This window comes from Tenrec ecaudatus, chromosome 17 (assembly GCF_050624435.1).
Source record: "Tenrec ecaudatus isolate mTenEca1 chromosome 17, mTenEca1.hap1, whole genome shotgun sequence".
NCBI classification, from domain to species: domain Eukaryota; kingdom Metazoa; phylum Chordata; class Mammalia; order Afrosoricida; family Tenrecidae; genus Tenrec; species Tenrec ecaudatus.
The window spans coordinates 52,840,116-52,858,191 of record NC_134546.1 but is presented as its reverse complement, the minus strand read 5'-3'; the positions used below and the strand labels follow the sequence as shown (position 1 = coordinate 52,858,191).

General features: G+C 43.6%; 1 protein-coding gene across 1 annotated transcript in view; it reads left to right on the top strand.

Moving 5' to 3' along the window:
- ETFA (electron transfer flavoprotein subunit alpha) overlaps positions 1–18,076 on the top strand; it is a 79,301-nt gene that overhangs the window by 2,300 nt on the left and 58,925 nt on the right. The window contains exons 2-4 of the mRNA XM_075535607.1: positions 9,295–9,441; positions 12,761–12,842; positions 12,929–13,011. Coding sequence (XP_075391722.1) covers positions 9,295–9,441; positions 12,761–12,842; positions 12,929–13,011 — 312 coding nt within the window. The remainder of the gene's footprint in view (positions 1–9,294; positions 9,442–12,760; positions 12,843–12,928; positions 13,012–18,076) is intronic.

Genomic DNA, 18,076 nt, shown 5'->3' with positions numbered 1-18,076 from the left:
GTGTAGCATCCCTGCGTGGTACAAAAGGTTAATGTGCCAGACCGCGAACTGAAAGGGAGGTAATTTGAGCCCATATAGGTGTGCCTCAGAAGACAGGCCTGGCAATCAGCTTCAGAAAAACTAGCCATTGTAGACCCCGTGGGACTCAGTTTATTCTGACACACATGGAGTAACCTTTCACAGGGATCAACAGGACTACCAGATGGCAAGTGGTTTGCATTGAAAGTATGTAACTATAAGAGCCCTGGGTACTATGTGCTCCACTGCTAACTGAAAAGTTGTCTGTTCAATCCACCAGTGGCTCCACAGAAGAAAAGGCCTGTAATCATTTCTTAGGCAAGAATCGTCAACTGATACTAAGACTAGACTATAAAAAACTACGGCAAGGAACAGGATAGCTACGTGTTGTGGCACATAGAACAGACTAGTGCTGCGGGTTCTGTGTCCGTCTGGGTAGACTAGGGAGACATACACAGAAACACATGTATAAGAGAAAGTGTTCGATAAAGGGTAGGTGTATGTGTAGAAAGCATCCCAACCCAGTGCTGCCCAAGCCCATAGGTCCAACATTAGTCCATATGTCCACCAGTCTACAAAGTCTTCCTCCATCTCACAAAACATATGCAGTGACGCCGACTGCAGGAGGAGAGCTGAATCAGTGAACCAGTAAGCATCTCAGTGTTGGCAGGGGTTTCCATACGGGTGCTCTAGCACCCAGGACTGCATGGGGGTAGGTCCATGTGACTTCTCAGGGATGTCTTGTTGGAAGTAAACCTGCCAGTTGAAGCAGGGAACTGGCTAAGGCAGCTGCACTTTGGTCCGACCATCAGAAAGCAGGAGACCTGAGAACTAGAAGGCGAGGCTCACTGAGTCATTTATCTCTCTGCCCTTCAGTTAACCCCCCATGTGTCTATCGGCCAGGTTGCCCCAATGAACCTTAACTAGCTCAGTTCCCTGTGTCAAAATGATTGTGGAACAGATCAACAGGCATTTTCTTATGTGGCCACTGGCGAGTTCAGACAGATAACTGTTCAGTTAGCAACTAAGCACTGAACTAGTGCTCTTATGCTTTCAATATAAACCACTTGCCAGATGATTCTTATTTGTGTGTCACAGTAGAATGGTTCATAGGGAGCAAAGTTACAGTTCTACTCGGTCTTCTAAGATCTGTGGTGGTTAACTTCATGAACATACAGTTAAGTCACAGCAAGAGTTCTTGAGCATTGATTCTTCTTGGTTGCGCCAAAAAGACTGAAATGCAACACCAATATAAAAAACTTGAAGTTTAATTTGAGAAGGACCAACAGGAGTTTATTGGGTTCGTCTGTAAAGGAGAGAGTGGAGTAAAGTGGATTCCAGACATATTCCTCTTTACCTCCATTATGTAACACCAGTCCAGTTTCTCCTTGGTAATCCAGTGAAGTAGAAAAGCAGAGTTGGTGAGTCTGGATATTATTTTCGGGGAGCTTGGCTGTGGAAGGAAGGTGAGAGGCTGGCAACTGTTTGAATCCTATCCTCAAGAAGCATAAACTCAAAATCAAGCTCAATGCCATTGAATCACTTCCGACTACCAGTGACCCTATAGCAGCCCTATTGGGCACGGCGAACAGCCTATGTGAGTTTCTGAGACTGCAGATCTTATGGGAATAGAAGGCCTCATATTTCTCCCTTGGAACAGCTGGTGGTTTTGAACTTCTGACCTGGAGTTCAGTAGCCCAACTTGTAACCCACTATGCCACCAGGGCTCCTCGTTCAAGAAGCATAAAGACTATAAGATCCAGGCAACTTTTTAAGGGTACATGGCTACAAACTGTTCATATATTACCCTTTGGACCTAATTTAGTCCGTAGTAAATTCTCTACAAGCATGTTGGAAAATAGGCGTACCTTGGAGATACTTTGTGTTTGGTGATTGATAAGACCTAGACTCTCCAAAGAAGCCCTGCTGGTGTAGTGGTTACGCGTTGGGCTACGGTCAAAACCACCCTTAGCTTGGCGGGAGCGAGACTGGGCTTTCTAATTCTGTGAACAGTTACAGTCTCAAAGCCTACAGGGGCTTGCTATGAATCAGCGTTGACTCAGTGGCAGTGAGAGTCAGAAATCCAGTGGGGCAGTTCTATTCTATACTCGGTAGGTCACTATGAGTCAGAATCAACCTGATAGCAATGAGTTTGGCCTTTTTAAGAAAAAAAGTTGATTGGTATCTGATAGGAAATTGAAGATTGGTTTATTCTGGGCTGGTGAGGGAGGCCCTGCATTGTAACTAATGAGAATAATTGGGGGACACACACACACACCCTTACTCCCCCCCCCTCCACACCACACCAAACTACACCACACCACACCTGAAATGCAGAGGTTAGGCAGCCTGGAAAGAGCTGGTAGCTAAGAGCTGGGATGGCAGACAAGCAGAACGGAGGGTGTGAAGCTCTAATGGTCGTGAGCCAGGCCAGTTAAGGATGGAGCGGGTGCACGGATATGGTAAAGTCAGAGGTCAGATGCCAACTTTACATTCCCATCAGCAGATATGAGGGTTCCAGTTTCTCCACACCTTTGACATTAAAAAAAATCTTTAACTTTTCTTTATACTAAGTATCCTAGTGGGTGTGGAGTGGCATCTCATTGTGGTTTTAATATGTGTTTGCCTAAAGACTAGTGAAAAGAGCCCTGGTGGTGTTTTCAGGTAAGGGTTGGACAGTTAACTCCCAGGGTTGACAGGCAATATGGCAGGCCAGTAACTGAAGAACTGGAACTCTGTGGGACAGACGCAGGATGGAGGCAAGACAAGTTCTAGAAGCTGTCTGTGATAGCCATTCAAAACATCAAGTCAGCCATTCCCCTGAGGAGATAACTTCAGTTATAACACAGCAGATCCCATCATGGAGCTGGCTACATTGTATTAGATCACATTATGAGGGAAACATTGAGGGACATGGCCCAGGCAAGTTAACAAAAAAACCTATCATATATCTAGTTAGCTGTTTAAAAGTACACTGTTGAATTTTTTAATGTGTATTTTCAGATTTCCTTCTATTATTGATTTATTTTTATTTTTGTTGTTGATTTTTGTTGTTTGATTTCTAATTTTATTCCACCAGGCACAGAGAAAATATATTGTAAGATTTCGTTCTTTTAAAATGTTTTGAAATTCTTTTTGTGGCTTTGTTCTTGTGGTTGAATAACTTTCAAGAATAGGTTGGAGCCTAATACAATGGTACTTTCTCTCGGAAATGATTTCATTTACTCAGGACTATTTAGAATCTGCTGAGGCTTGTTTGTGACCCACCATGGTCTATACTGGAGAGCGACTCATGCACAGAAGAGCATTATGTATGAGGAGCCTGCAGTAAGTTCTTGGTAAAATTCCATTATCTTTCAATTCCATTTTTTTCCTGAAAACTTTTTGACACCCACTCATAAATCCTGTGGCTTTTGGAGAGAAGGCTCTTTACATGTATATTAGGTCTGTTGGCTGAGGATGTTGCTCCAGTGCTCCGTTTCCTTGTGGATGTTCGGTCTACATCTTCTAACCGTGGGTGAAAGTGATGCAGTGAAGTATTCATGGATTGTTTAACTGTTTATCCCTTGATTCTGTCCGTGTTTCGTTTATGTATTGTGGGACTCTGTTGCCATTATATAATATCCTTTTTTTTCTAACAGATTTTTGACTTAAAGATCTGTTTTGTGTGGTTTAAAATTATCACCCCAGATCTCTCTCAGTTACTATTTGCATTTAATATTTTTTCATATCCTTTCACTGTCAGCCTCTTTTTGTCTTTGCATCTAAAATTAAGGTGATCAGATGTCCGCTTTTGGCGGGACAGTTCCGATTTTTAACAGTTTTTCCCACGTCCCACAGCGTTTTTAAAAAGTTCCTATTTTTGGAACGAATGCATGACAAAGTAGGGTATAGGGTTTTCGGCTGCCATGTGGTTATTTCTCCAGGACATGAGTTTTATCAATGTGTCCCGGTGGTGTCCCACTTTACCAATGTTAAAATCTGGTCACCTTATGAATAAAATGGCTCTTTTTAAGGTAGCATATAGTTGGATCATGTTTTCTTATCCATTCTACCAATCTCTGCCTTTTGATTGGAGAATTTAATCCATTTATATTTAAAATAATTACTGATGATGAACTCTGCCATTTTGTTATTTGCTTTCTATGTGTCTTACACCCTTTTTGTCTTATATTTCCCCCAGTATGACTTGGCTTTTTTTTTTGTAGTGAACCATTTTGACTTCCCAACTTGTTTCCTTTACATTTTCATTTCAGTTACTATGTGTGGCAGTTACATAATCTGTCAAATTGAGTGAAGGGGAGGAATCTAGTCTGTCAATCAGGTCATGAGTCAGTGTGGGCATGGTTTTCTCCTGAGGATTCTGGGAACTCCTGTCATCCTCCCTGGAGGCGGGACACACACTCTGTTTCACATTCCTGTTGACAAGCCACATGGAGCTATGCTGATGGAGCCAGAGCCCTGGATCTGGAGGAGCCATGTGGCGACCCACGCCAGCACTGAAATGCTTCCACCACCACAGTATCCACAAGACTTTCCACCCACTGGCCTGTGATCTTCTTGCATTCGGCATCACTGCATGTGTTGCATGAGTCTGAAGAGGAATTTATAGACTAGTATCAGATATATGAGCTAATATAGGACTTATGGACATGAACTGGGCTGGGATGTTTTCTTAATATACAATTACTCTTTACTTTCAAGCTTTCTCACATACATATGAGTGTCTCTGGACTTGTTTTTCTAGTCTGCCCAGACGACCATGCCGTGTGGGTTACATTTCATGCTCCACGTTTACAGCAGTCTTGCATCAATTGAAAAGAGCTCAGGTGCCACCTGGTTCAGCATTGGGCTGCTAGTCAGAGGATGGCAGTTTGAACTTACCCACTGTTTCCACAGAAGAAAGACTTGGTGGCCTGATCTCTGATAAAGAGTACAACCTGGAAAATTCTATGGGGTAGTTCTCTTGTGTCACCTGGGGTCACTGTGACTTAAAATAGACTCCATAGCATTTAAGTGAAAAATTTACCCCCAACAAGATTAAGCACTTGCTTCTCCTCAAGTACCCTAGCATTATGAAGACTATTGATGACATATTCATTGTGGGTTCCTGTTTGGTGCTCAATTACTGGCCAAAAGATAAGTAGTTGAATCTGCCCAGAGGTGTCTCAAAAGTTCAGCCTGTGATCTTTTCCCCAAAACAAAACTCACTGCCATTGAAACAATTCTGACTTGCAGTGACCCTATGCAACTGTCTCTGTGGGTTTCTGAGACTGTAACACTTAAATGGGAGTCGGAAGCTTCCTCTTCTTCAGAGAGGCTGGTGGCTCAAACTGCTGAGCTTGTGGGGAGTAGCCCGATGCATATCCACTATACAGCCAAGGGTTTGTATATATATTTGAAGCTCTCTCAGGAGCAATGAAGCATGCAAAGGATTAAGATTCAAAAAATTTGTGGAAAAATGAAATTGGAAGATAATGGATTTTTCCATTAAGTTTTGAGGCCACTGCGTATATGGTGCACTTACATTTTTGCTTTTCTTATGTCTTGGGATGTTAGGATTCCACTTAACAGTATGCTGGCATCTTGTGAGGACACGTACAACTTTATAACTGATGAAATGTTTGGAAGCACCAAACCAGTACCTAGATTACCTTGTGCAACCTATTGCTGTTTAACCTATTTCTGCTCATAGCAACCCTATAGGATAAAGGAGAATGACCTCATTGGGTTCCCAAGGCTATAATCTTTATGCAAGCTGTGCTGGGTTAGACTTTGTATGGAGGTAGGGGTCGAGGCCAACCTGTTGATCCATGGGTGTGTGGCCATTTTCATAAGATAGACATGGGGACCTCTCTCTCTTTTTGCCCTTTGCCCTCTTTGCTTGCTAGTTGTCTGTATTTGCCTCCAGGGGTGGCCCCGTGTGGACTGCTGACCCTGAGAGCCGTAGGTGCCCTGCCAGGTTCCCACCAAAAGATCCAGGAGACTCTGCGTCCCCCAGCCTGTGATCTCCCTGTTGTCTGCTTCTGCTGCAGTGGCCTGCAGTCACACGAGCCGAAAGAGGGCAAGCGCTAGAGTTGAGTTGGACTAGGCTGGGATGGCTTCTTGATAAAAAAATTCCTTATGATCTATCTGTCTATATCCATCATCCATCCCTCCATCCATCCATCCATCTGAGTGCCACTGGTTTTGTTTTTCTAGACAACGCAGCCTAACACAGAAACCGACAGCCACGCCTTTCTCCTACGGAATGAGTGGCCGCGTGGTTCAAATAGTTGACCTTTCGATTCACAGCTAAACACTCAACCACTGTGCTACCAGGCTCCTTTTAACCAGCTGCGCAAGTTGAATGAATCTCAGATTCATTTGTTGTGGTTCTTATGTATTCTTATTAAAGAATGTTTTTAAAAAGAAAGAAAAAAAAAGGCTACATAATCTTTTCCTAGGTATTCTGAAAATCTCAACAGTTCCTTAGAGGACTGCCTAATTTATCTTATGATAGAACTGTACAGCAAATATGGGCTTGCTGCCACCAAATCTTGGATTTATTCTTCAAGTGGTGATAGAAATCTCATAATTTTTATGATAAATGATGTATGAAACATAATAAAAATATGGTGTCTGATATATACTGGTAATAAATAGTTGGTTACTGGCAATTCTTGTGAAATGTGATAGAAATCATAAATCATGTCCCCGATCATAATTACAAAGTCCTTTCTAAGATAAGGAGGCCTGGTGGCGCAGTGGTTAAAGCGACTGGCCACTAACTGGAGAGGTGGCAGGTAGAGCGCACCAGGGGCTCTGGGAGACGGTGTGGCCATCCATTTCTGCAGAGATGTGCAACCTTGGAAACCTGCAGGGTCTCTGAAAACAGCAAGACTCTGGGATTATAGAAACGAGCTGTGGAGAACTTTGATTCCATCCCAGGAAGTGGAAGTTGTTGTGAATTGTTCCTCCTTTTCGGGAAAGCAGTTTTGACAACCACTATGAAACGCCTTACAGAAGTGCCTACCTCTTGATTTCCACTTCTAGGGATTTGTCGTAGGAGAACACCCCAAGACATACTGTACATCCTTGAGGATAAGCTGACCCGGTATCAGCTGAGGCACCTAATTTTATCACAGAAACTGCATTGAACATGTGCTGGAAAACTCTGCTTATACACAAGTATATATGGTCCATTTTAATCTTCTTATTGGAATTTTTTATGGGGGGAGTTATTACAGATACTTAATTTGGCAGCAGCCAAGGTCTCCTTTTCTTGACTTTCCTGATGTTTATTGAGTCAACTGACAAAGGAGGGGAAGACAAGGAATGCTTTTCTGCTGTGAACAGAGCATCGATTCCTTCTTGCACATCCGCTCATGGTGGCCTCCTCTCCCTGCCCACCCCCAGCTTCATCTGGCCTTAGAAGGATTCTCACTCGGTTTAGTCTTGCCTGCTGAGGAGCTCCCAGCTACTCTGGCTCCCAGCTCTAGGATTAGATTCAGCAGGAGTAAAGGGGCTTAGAGAGTGGGGAGAAGGTTGGGAAAGAATTGGTTGAGGTCAGTATCCTAGAACTAAGAAGGGTCGCTATCCTGTTGAGGTGGGCAGAACCTGGCTCAGTGTCCCATGGAAACCACAGCTGGACTAAATTCAGTTTTACTTCCAATGAGAAGGATTTTGCAAGGACTTTGTTGAGGATGAGTGCAAAGATTTAGGTACAAGGATGATCTTCTTTGCATTATTTATATCAACTAAAATTTTCCATTGTGCCAAGTTTCTGTAAAAACCTAAAACTGTCTGTGTCAGCAAAAGCCCGGCTGGTGCCATGATGGAGGTGGCTGGCTGTTACTGAAAGGTCAGTAGTTGGGAGGAAGCTGCGGCAGTCTGCTTCCATGGAGATGTACAGCCCTTGGAACCAGATGGGGAAGTTCCATTGTGTTCTATAAGGGGTACCCTGAAAAACTGGAATTCTCCCCCCAAAACTATACATTGAAAGTTTTTCATAAAACAACCATATCACCTTCAAAGTACAATCCATAATGCTTAATATACTTGTTAAATCTGATTCCATTTTTGGAAACATTTTTCAAACTTACCTGTTTGGATGGCTGACAGCACTACCCTCGTTTTTTTTCTTCACCTCTTCTATGTCATTCAATTACTGTTCTTTTGTCTGCCTCTTCATTCTTGGAAACAAAAATAAGTCACATGAAGCATGGTCAGGTGAGTCAAGTGCATGGAGCAAGAGAGGCATGCTGCTCTTTGCCAAAACCTGTGCACTGAGCTGGCTGCGTGAGCAGCTGCCTTGTCCTGGTGGCAAAACTAGTCCCCCGTCAGCTGTTACACTGTTACACATTCTTTTCAGAACTCTAAACAGAAAGCTTGAGTAACAGTCTGACCAGGTAGGACACAAGCCAAGTGCACTTTGCCCCTCACAGCACATTTGTTTTTTGGGGGTACTCTCTCGTATAGCATCACCCTGAGCTAGAGTCTATGTGCCAGCCACAAGTTTTGGGTTTTGTTTGTTGGGTAGGGCAATGAGAAATGACAAGGAGAGGCACCAGGCACCGAGGATCCAAGGGAGGATCCCAGGGCATGCCTGTGTGGCTTCATTCAGCAGTGATTGTCAGTTTTCAAGTTGGTGCAAAGAAAGCATAGTGTGACTTTTACTCAAAGGAAACTTAATGGCTATATTGTATTATTTAAGATATGGCACCCAAAAAATATGGCAAAAAAATCTATTATATGAAAAACAAAAAGAAGTGTTGGGGGGGGGGGGCAGGGTGTGGGAGGGAGGGGTCAAAGGGGAGCTGATATCAAGGAGTTCAAGAAGAAAGAAAATGTTTGGAGACTGTGGTAATTGTATAGTACCACTTGATATGGTGAACTGTGGAATGTTATGATGTGTGTAAGAGCTCCCCATAAAGTGAAAAAAGCAAAACTAAAAATGCTGAACCAAACCCCCCCCCAAAAAATAAAAACAAAGATGGAAATTTACCAGAAGGGTGTGAATGATGACAGAAAAGTTCACCGAGTCTCCACCTGATAAGCAGATTTGACAAGATATGCTTTCTCACTGGCCACACTGCAAATGTGAATGTGTTCTGATATTTTCAACTATGTCCTGGCATAGTACATGAACAAGTATTTTATAAATTCGTGTGTAGGAATAAGTGTTATACACAGAAGAGTTTTCTTTAAAGTGTATAGTGAGTAAAAAAATATATATATAATAAGGAAAAAAACTTCTTTATATGGCAATATAATCCCCCCCCCCCTTTTTTTCAGGCTTCCTTGCTACGATTTCAGAGTACGCTGGTAATAGCTGAGCATGCAAATGATACCCTAGCACCCATTACACTCAATACCATCACTGCAGCCAAAAATCTCGGAGGTGAAGTGTCCTGCTTGGTAGCTGGAACCAAATGTGACAAGGTGAGAAATTTGAAAGGTCAGCCATAGCAAATGTAATCGCCATTAAGAGACAGGGAAAGATGGCAACCAAGAAATACGGTGAGGCTGTAACCCAAACTGGGCTCTAGTCCTCACTCAGTGGCCAGTGTCACACAGTGACTGCGTGTGACAAAGGCACCGAAGGCCTGCTCCCGGAGCGTTTTCTCGTTGGAAATGAAGTAGAGTGCTTGGCTTAGTTCCACTGGCACCATTGTGCCATCAGGTACCATGTAGAATGATACTCTTTGAGTCCCCTTAGAGGTTAATAGCTGATGCCTTTTTTTATGTTGATGAATATATTTGCTAATTGCATGTAATTCCTGAAAGTGGTGAATACTCCGGACCATGTTTCACAGGTGTTCATTCAGATGTGAATACCATTCTTCCCAAAACTGGTGCCAAGAGATACTTTGGCTTTGTTTCTTTGGAGGTCACGGGGCCCTTGATGTTGCTGAATAAGATCATGGTGACTTTGGCACCTAACCCCTAGAAAGAGGCTGTGCCTCTGGGCGGCGGAGACCCTGCCTTAGTTCAGTTTGCCCTGCTGGGGCCAGCACTTCCCTCTCACCCTGCGCAGAAGCCGCCAAGTTGCCACTGGGACCTGGGAGCTCGGAAGACGGACACAGAGAGGGAGCAGCTTCTTTCTAAAGAGCCTGGTTTACCGCTTTTTTATGAAATGGCCTTGATACAGAGAGGCAATCATGCAGGCTTGGAATGCTGGGGCGCCACTTCTGCTTAATGTTTTCATGAAATGGGTATCTTCAAAGAATGGATTCCAGCAGGTTTTGGACTGTTATGTAGATTTTTAAAGCATAAACCTTACAACTATTAAATCTTACATAGTTGGTATGAACCCCAATGTCTGAGGGCATAACTGAACTAACCTTTATTAGTTGCTTTCAGATATGCAAGTTCTATTGGTTTTCCCCTTTCTGATTTAAAATAATTTTTCTAGTATTTTAATAGATTGGAAATTACATTTAAATTTGCATTATTTTGAGGAAAAAAACCAATAGAACTTGGAGCTTCTGTTCCCTTTGATCACACAGTCTGCTATACAGCTCCTTTGAAGTGACGTGGAGCATCTTCCATTAGATAGTCCCCTAAAGAAGCCACGTGCATCGTAATACTGCAGTGATGGTCAGCGAGGAGCTCTCTGTGGCACCAGAGAGTTGGCCAGTAAGCACTTGGTTTACAGCATATGTGGGTCAGTGGAAGCATGTTTACGCTGCATCTTTAATGCTGTTGTAACGTCCCAGCTGGTAGAGTGTGACCGGAGACTCGGGCTCCATGCCAACTCATGAATGAATCAGCACGGCGGTAGACAAGAAGCAGAAGATGGCAAATATGACTGACACGACTCTGCTAGCGCAGAAGCCAGTGTGTTTATTAGTAAAAGATATTTAAAAGGGGAGATTCAAATTGCCTTCTGCATACGGAACTTCTGAGTGGTCAAAAGTTTTCTCAGAGTCCTGTTGTGATTCCAAACCAAACGACCAAGGCGTTGAAATAGAAATTGTGCTGTTTTCTTTCTTTTTGTTTTTAAAAAATCATTTTATTAGGGCTTTGTACAACTCTTATCACAATCCACACACACATCCACTGTGCCAAGCACATTTGTGCATTTGTTGCCATCATCATTCTCAAAACATTTGCTTTCTACTTGAGCCCTTGGTACCAGCTCCTCATTTTTCCCCTCCCTCCCTGTCCCCACTCCCTCATGAGCCCTTGATAATTTATAAATTATTATTTTGTCATCTCTTACACTGTCCGACATCTCCCTTCACCCACTTTTCTGTTGTCCATCCCCAGGGAGGAGGTTATATGTAGATCCTTATGATTGGTTCCCCCTTTCTATCCCACCTTCCGTCCACCCTCCCGGTATCGCCACTCTCAGCACTGGTCCTGAGGGGATCATCTATTCCGGATTCCCTGTATTTCCAGTTCCTATCTGTACCAGTGTACATCCTCTGGTCTAGCTGGATTTGTAAGGGAGAAGAATTGGGATGAAATTTTGCTTTTTCTTAGAAAACTATATCTGCAAAATAAAACCAAGCTCATTGCCTGAAATGGTTTTCAACTCTTATCAACCCTTTTGGTTTCACAGAGGGTGTAAGTCTGGACAAGAGTAGAAAACCTCCTAATTCCCCCAAGGAGCAGCTGGTGGGTTCTAGCTGCTGCCCCCAGCCTAACCTGTTGCACATTAGTGCTTCTGAAATATTCTAGGGGTACCCCCCACTCCCCCCCAAAACAAATATCTTTTTCAAAGCTATGTATTTAAATTGTTTACAAAACAACCTTATCACCTTCAAAGCACTCTCCATTACACTTAATACATTTGTCAAATATGTGATTCCATTCTTGGAAACATTTTTCAAACTCATCTATTTGGATGGCTGACAGCACCTCCCTCATGTTTTTCTTCACCTCGTCTATGACATCAATAATGCTCCCTCATGTTTTTCTTCACCTCGTCTATGACATCAAATTGCTTTCCTTTCATGTCCCTCTTCATTCACAGAAACAAAAACAGGTCTCACAAAGCAAGGTCAGGTGAGTAAGGTGCATGGAGCAAGAGAGGCATGCTGTTCTTTGCCAAAACCTGGTGCACTGAGCTGGCTGTGTGGGCAGGTGCCTTGTCCTGGTGGCCAAACCAGTCCCCAGTCTGCCACAAATCAGGCCTTGTTTGCCACTCGCTGTTACACAAACTTTTCAGAACTCCTGAACAGAAAGCTTGATGAGCAGTCTGACCTGGTGGTGCAAACTCCAAACGTACTATCCCCCTCGATGGGCTGTTACTTAGAATTTCCTCTGGTGCCCAGATGCACTAATATAAATACCAGCAGAAATTAATGTTGTCAAATAAGTACAACAGCAGCCTGTCCAAGAGCGTGGTTAAGTCTGGCTTCTTCTGTAGGCAGCCCTGGGTCTGAAGTGGACTGGCTGTGCTGTGCATGGGTGAGGAAGACCACAGCACTGCCTCACTTTCACCTTTGCAGAAGTGGTGACTGTCCAGTTACACTCAGTCAGAAGTGAAGAGCCCAATTTACAACTAAATTTGAATAGAGAGCCATGTCGATATCGGCAGGATTTGTTGCTGACAATCCTCTGTAGTTGCCCTCTGCTAGGTACATTAGTAGTTCATACTTTGGCATAGGATTTAAAAAAAATGAAAACGTGTTTCTTTTATTATTAACTAGCTCTTTTTTCTAATAAGACTTTTAAAAAGTTGCCCATCATTTTTGTCACAGTTGATGGAATATTTCTGTTAGATGGATAATTAAGACTTTTTTAATCACAGGTGGCACAGGATCTTTGCAAAGTAGCAGGTGTAGCAAAAGTGCTGGTGGCCCAGCATGACGCCTATAAAGGCCTCCTTCCAGGTGAGACTGTCTTCTGTGATTTCTGTTTGACCATGAGAATCTGGGGATATTATGAAATAAGTTTATCAAATGTGTTTAATCCTCAGAGGAGCTGACGCCATTGATTTTGGCAACTCAGAAGCAGTTCAGTTACACGCACATCTGTGCCGGAGCATCTGCCTTTGGAAAGGTGAGACGCTTGAGTATGTGGCATCTGATGCCACCACCATGAGAGGCTAGATTTCACGGTGCCTAACATGTACTGCAGATTGTGCTTAGAGAACCAGTTCTGAGTCTTCTTGCTTCTTACTGTGACAGCTTTGCTAAAATTTACTCTTCAGAGATTTTGTCATGATGTGTTAAAATTCTGCTTCCTGTTTCCACATTTTGCTGTAGAGAAAATCCTGTTTTAAAAATCATCTTTGTTTTAAACACTGTTGAATCATTTGTGTGTGTGAGAGAGATTTAAGTAACCCTTCTTAAAAGCTGACTGATTTGTGTGACTTGGGGGATTTGGGAAGGACCGATTGGTGGCTGAAGATATCCTCAGGGGAGAGAAATCTGATCCTCTGTGTCATGATGAGTCTGCAGAAAGAATATGTGAGCAGATGGGTCTGCATGAAGTTGTACAAAGTGGAGCGGGGAGATCCAAGAAAAGCCATCTGCAAGAGGGTCATGCTGTAGCCGTGGGTATTATCCTAGCTCCTTTAAAAGAATTCTTCTTGTAATAAGTTGCAGTCTTTAGCTTTTACTTTGTTTTGAAAAAATACTTTTATTGGGGGGCTCTTACATCTCTCATCACAATCCATACACTCCTCCAGCGTGTCAAGCACATTTGCACATGTGCCGCCATCATCATTCTCAAAGCATTCTCTTCCCACTTGCTCATGATAGCAGCTCCCCATTTCTTCCCCCTCCCCCCTGCCCACCCTCTCTCACGAATCCTTGATAAGTTATAGATGATTATTTCCAAGCTTTTACTTTTTGCAATTATAAAGTAAGTTATATACAAGTACTTTCTTACAAAGGATGCTTACAGTATAGAAGTATGCAGAGTAAGGTATCAAAGTCCCCCCTTTTCGATTCCACTTCCCTCTTCAGCAGTATAGTTGTTCATTCTTTCAGAACTCTTTCTTTGGACTTAAAAGGAGCCATGTGTCCTAGTGGGTTTTGCATTGGGCTGCTGCTCAAGGTCAACAGTGTGAAACCACCAACTGCTCTGTGAGAGGAGGATGGAACTTTCTACGGCCAAGAAGACTAGCAGTCTCTGGAGATCCCAGGGGCAGTGTTACCCTATCCTAGAGGGCTGCTTTGAGTCAGAATTGACCAGGTGGCACTAAGTCTGGTTTGGGAGTCTATGGATTTTAAGGTGATAATATATGTACAGATGTATTTTTTTTACTTCCAAATTGAGATACTGTTGTCTGAATTGCTTTGTGACTAGTGATTGTGCCCTTGTCATGAAAATACTAGCTTAAAATGTGCCTGTTTCATTTTTTTTTTCATTTTTTTTTATATCAAAAACCCAATTCACTGCCATTGAGTTGATTGTGACTCACAGGACACAATAAAACGGTCTTGTGGATTTTGGGGACTATAAATCTTTATGGAAGCAGAAAGCCTCATCTTTCTCCCCTGGAAGGACAGGTGGATTGACCTTGGGGCTAGCAGCCCAACACGTGACTCACTACGCTGCTAGGGCATTCTTTGCAGCTATGTAGTATGACTTGTAACCAAGGATGGATACTTTGTTGTTGTTAAGTACCATCTAGGCCGGTTCCAACTCACAGCGACCCTATGTACACAGAATGTCTGGTCGGCCCCATCTTCACGGCTGTTACTTTGTCTGAGCCTGTGATTGCAGCCACTGTATCGCGTGCCCTCTCTTGTAAGAGTCCTCGTTTTCCAGCCTCTCCACTTTACTGGGCTTGATAGCCTTTTGCAGTCACTGGTCTCTTCTGATAAAGTGCTCAAAGTACTTAAGATGAAATTTTACCATCTTAAGTAAAGAGCATTCTGGCTGTACTTCTTGCTTCAGGAGAGATTTATTTGTTCTTTTGGCAGTCCATGGTACTATCAGTATTTTTTGTCAGCAAAACTGCATCATTCAAATGCATCAGTTCTTCCTTATTCACAGGCACATGAGGCTGGATAATTAGGTTGCTTCATATTTTTTGCATTTATAAACATTGATGTATACAGCTTTGTGTAAATGTGCCAGTACGTAGTTGCAAAAAATCTTTAAAAATGAAATAACTGAGTATTGACTGGGTAGTTAAAATTTTGATATAGTTATATTGCTTTTAAAGAAAGATGACTTTCTAGGCCATGCAGATTTTCACCCTACGGCACCTATGGTCACTTCATCTTTTATACAATTGTCAAATTACACGCTATCAGAAATTACGCAGTTCTTATATGAGGTTTAACTGTTAAGACAAGATGTTTCCAAAGCTATATATGATGTTGGGCTTGTCATTTATTTTCCTGAATTCTATTTTTCTTATATGTAAAATTATGGAGTTCATATATGTATTACAGTTTCTTGTTAAGCAACATAACATGTTTAGTGTCAATTCATATAGTGTAATTGCACATATATGGAGAAGGATGCAGCCTCCAGGACAATGAGAGGATAAGTTGGGTAGTTCTCAGAGAGCAGAGAGCTGGGGGCTGAAGCGGGAGGGAAATTGGTAGTGTTAGGTACCACGGTCCTGAAAAGAGTTGGAGGAAACTCTGAACAAAGCAGTAAGAATCCAGCTTTGTGTACGTTTGATAAAAGCAACACTACTTTTTGTGATTCTATAGAGCTGAGATGGATGACATCATCGTGTAAAGAGGAATTATAGATGCGTCTCCTCACTACGGTGACTCTCCTTGGCCTTGGAGGCGGAGAGTCATAGGCTGTCAGTCTGGAAGAGCAGGGATTCATTCGCTCCCATGGAGTGGGAACACAGCCATCACAGAGGTGTCCTCAGTAGACACCGCCGCAGACTTGAGGCCGTCACGTTGATTCCAACTCATTGTGACCTGAGAGGACCCCATGGAACTGCCCCCCCCCCCCCCCGAGACTTCCCCGAGCTGTTGCCTTTACAGACGCAGACTGCCCATCGTTCTTTCGCAGAATGGGTGGGGTGTGGGTGAATGGCCAACCTTTTGGTTAACATGTGCCACCAAGACTGCCTAATTAAATAGACACAGGCACCTTTCTCTCTCTCAGTATTTGAAAAGATGGCAAATGCTAGTCGTCTAAGTATTTTTCTGTCGTATTTAACTTAGTCATCCATAACTGTCACACCGCTACAGTGGTCGTCATCACCGCAAACATTCTATGTCATAACTCAACAGATTCAACATAGGGAGGCTACTTGTGGCTATTAGTGCTGTTTTCAGCTCCTGGTGACTATACGGGACAGAAAGAATGGAAATGCCCACAGGGTTTCTTGGCCATGATCTTCATGTAGATCTCATCAAACGCCCAGTGGAATTACATGGTGATCAACTCCCATGTCATCTCAGATCACCACAAGGAAAGAGGGACCAGATTTCAACCAGCGCTCCAAGATGTGAATGCAGCATGCCGGCATGGAGTAGGGAACCAGTGGAGAGGTCTGGGCCGGCCCCAGTTCCAATTACTAAGTGGGAACCTGCCCCTCCCCTCCAGAAGAATTTATTTCAATGGACGGCATGAATCTGCAGCTCTGGGAGAGGGACCTATCTGATCAGAGCACACGGGAGCATATGAAGGGGGAGGAAGAGAGAGTGGAGCACATCCTGGCCCACCAGGCCTTGAGGACAATGATCCAAATTAGAGCAGCCAGTCCACAGAGAGGACCACATGGATGGCCCCACTATGAGACATGACGCCCCTCACTGACCCATACATAGCCCTACAGGGGACAACACCGGAGACACAGTGTGGGGATTGCACCCGATCTGATCCCACCACACTGAGGCAAAACACTAAGGGGGTGCAACAGAACAGCAAGGGAATGGAGCAGCGAGTTCCCCAGGGAATGCTTAAGGTGGACTTTGGAGCCTGGGTGTGGTGCCCCAACAGACTGGACTGGAAAACACTCCTAAAGGCCAACAAACAATCCTTGAGCTAACTACAAGCTTTTCTCTCTCTCTCTTTTTTTGGTCATTGGTTCTTGTTTTGTTGTATATTGTTGCTTGGTTTTGCTCTGTCTTGTTTTTGTGCATGTTATTATCTCTGCAGGTCTGTCTAAATAAGATAGGCTGGATGAACAATCTGGAGGAGAAAACAACGGGACTGACAGTTCTGGGGGGACATGGGAGAGGGGGAGGTGCCGGGGGCGGGGTGGGGGAAGAAAGTGGTGTTAACATACCCAGGGACAAGGGAACAACAAGTGATCCAAATTGGTGGTGAGGAGGGTATGGGAGACCTGGTAGGGCATGATCAAGGGTAATGTAACAAAGAGGAATTGCTGAAACCCTGGTGGGGACTGAGCATGATAGTGGGACAGGAGGAAAGTCAAGGGAAATAGAGGAAAGAGCTGGGAGGCAAAGGGTATTTATAGAGGTCTAGATAAAGACATGTACATATGCAAATATATTTATATATGAGGATGGGGAAATAGATCTATGTGCATATATTTATAGGTTTAGTGTTAAGGTAGCAGAAGGACACTGGGCCTCCACTCAAGTACTCCCTCAATGCAAGAATATTTTCTTCTATTAAATTGGCATTCTATGATGCTCACCTTCCCATAACAATCACTGAAGATAAAGCGAGTGAATAAGCAAATGTGGTGAAGAAAGCTGATGGTGCATCTGGGGTCTTAAAGGCTTGAAGGTAAACAAGTGGCCACATGGAAGAAGCACACCAGCCTGTGCGATCACGAGGTGTCAAGGGGATCAGGTATCAGGCATCATCAGAACAGAAAAATCTTATTATAGTGAACGAGCTGGGGAGTGCAGAGTGGAGACCCAAAGCCCATTTGTAGGCCACTGGAGATCCCCTTGCAGAGGGCTCATAGAGAGGAGATGAGCCAGTCAGGGTACGATGTAGCAACAATGAAAAATACAACTTTCCTCTAGTTCCTAATTGCTCCTCCCCTTCACCCCAACCCCCCACTGTCGTGATCTGAACTCTACCTTGCAAGTCTGGTTAGACCAGAAGTTGTACACTGGTGCAGATAGGAGCTGGAAACACAGGGAATGTGATCCCTTCAGGACCAGTGGTGTACATGGCTATACTGGGAGAGTAGAGGGAGGGTGGCTTGGAAAGGGGG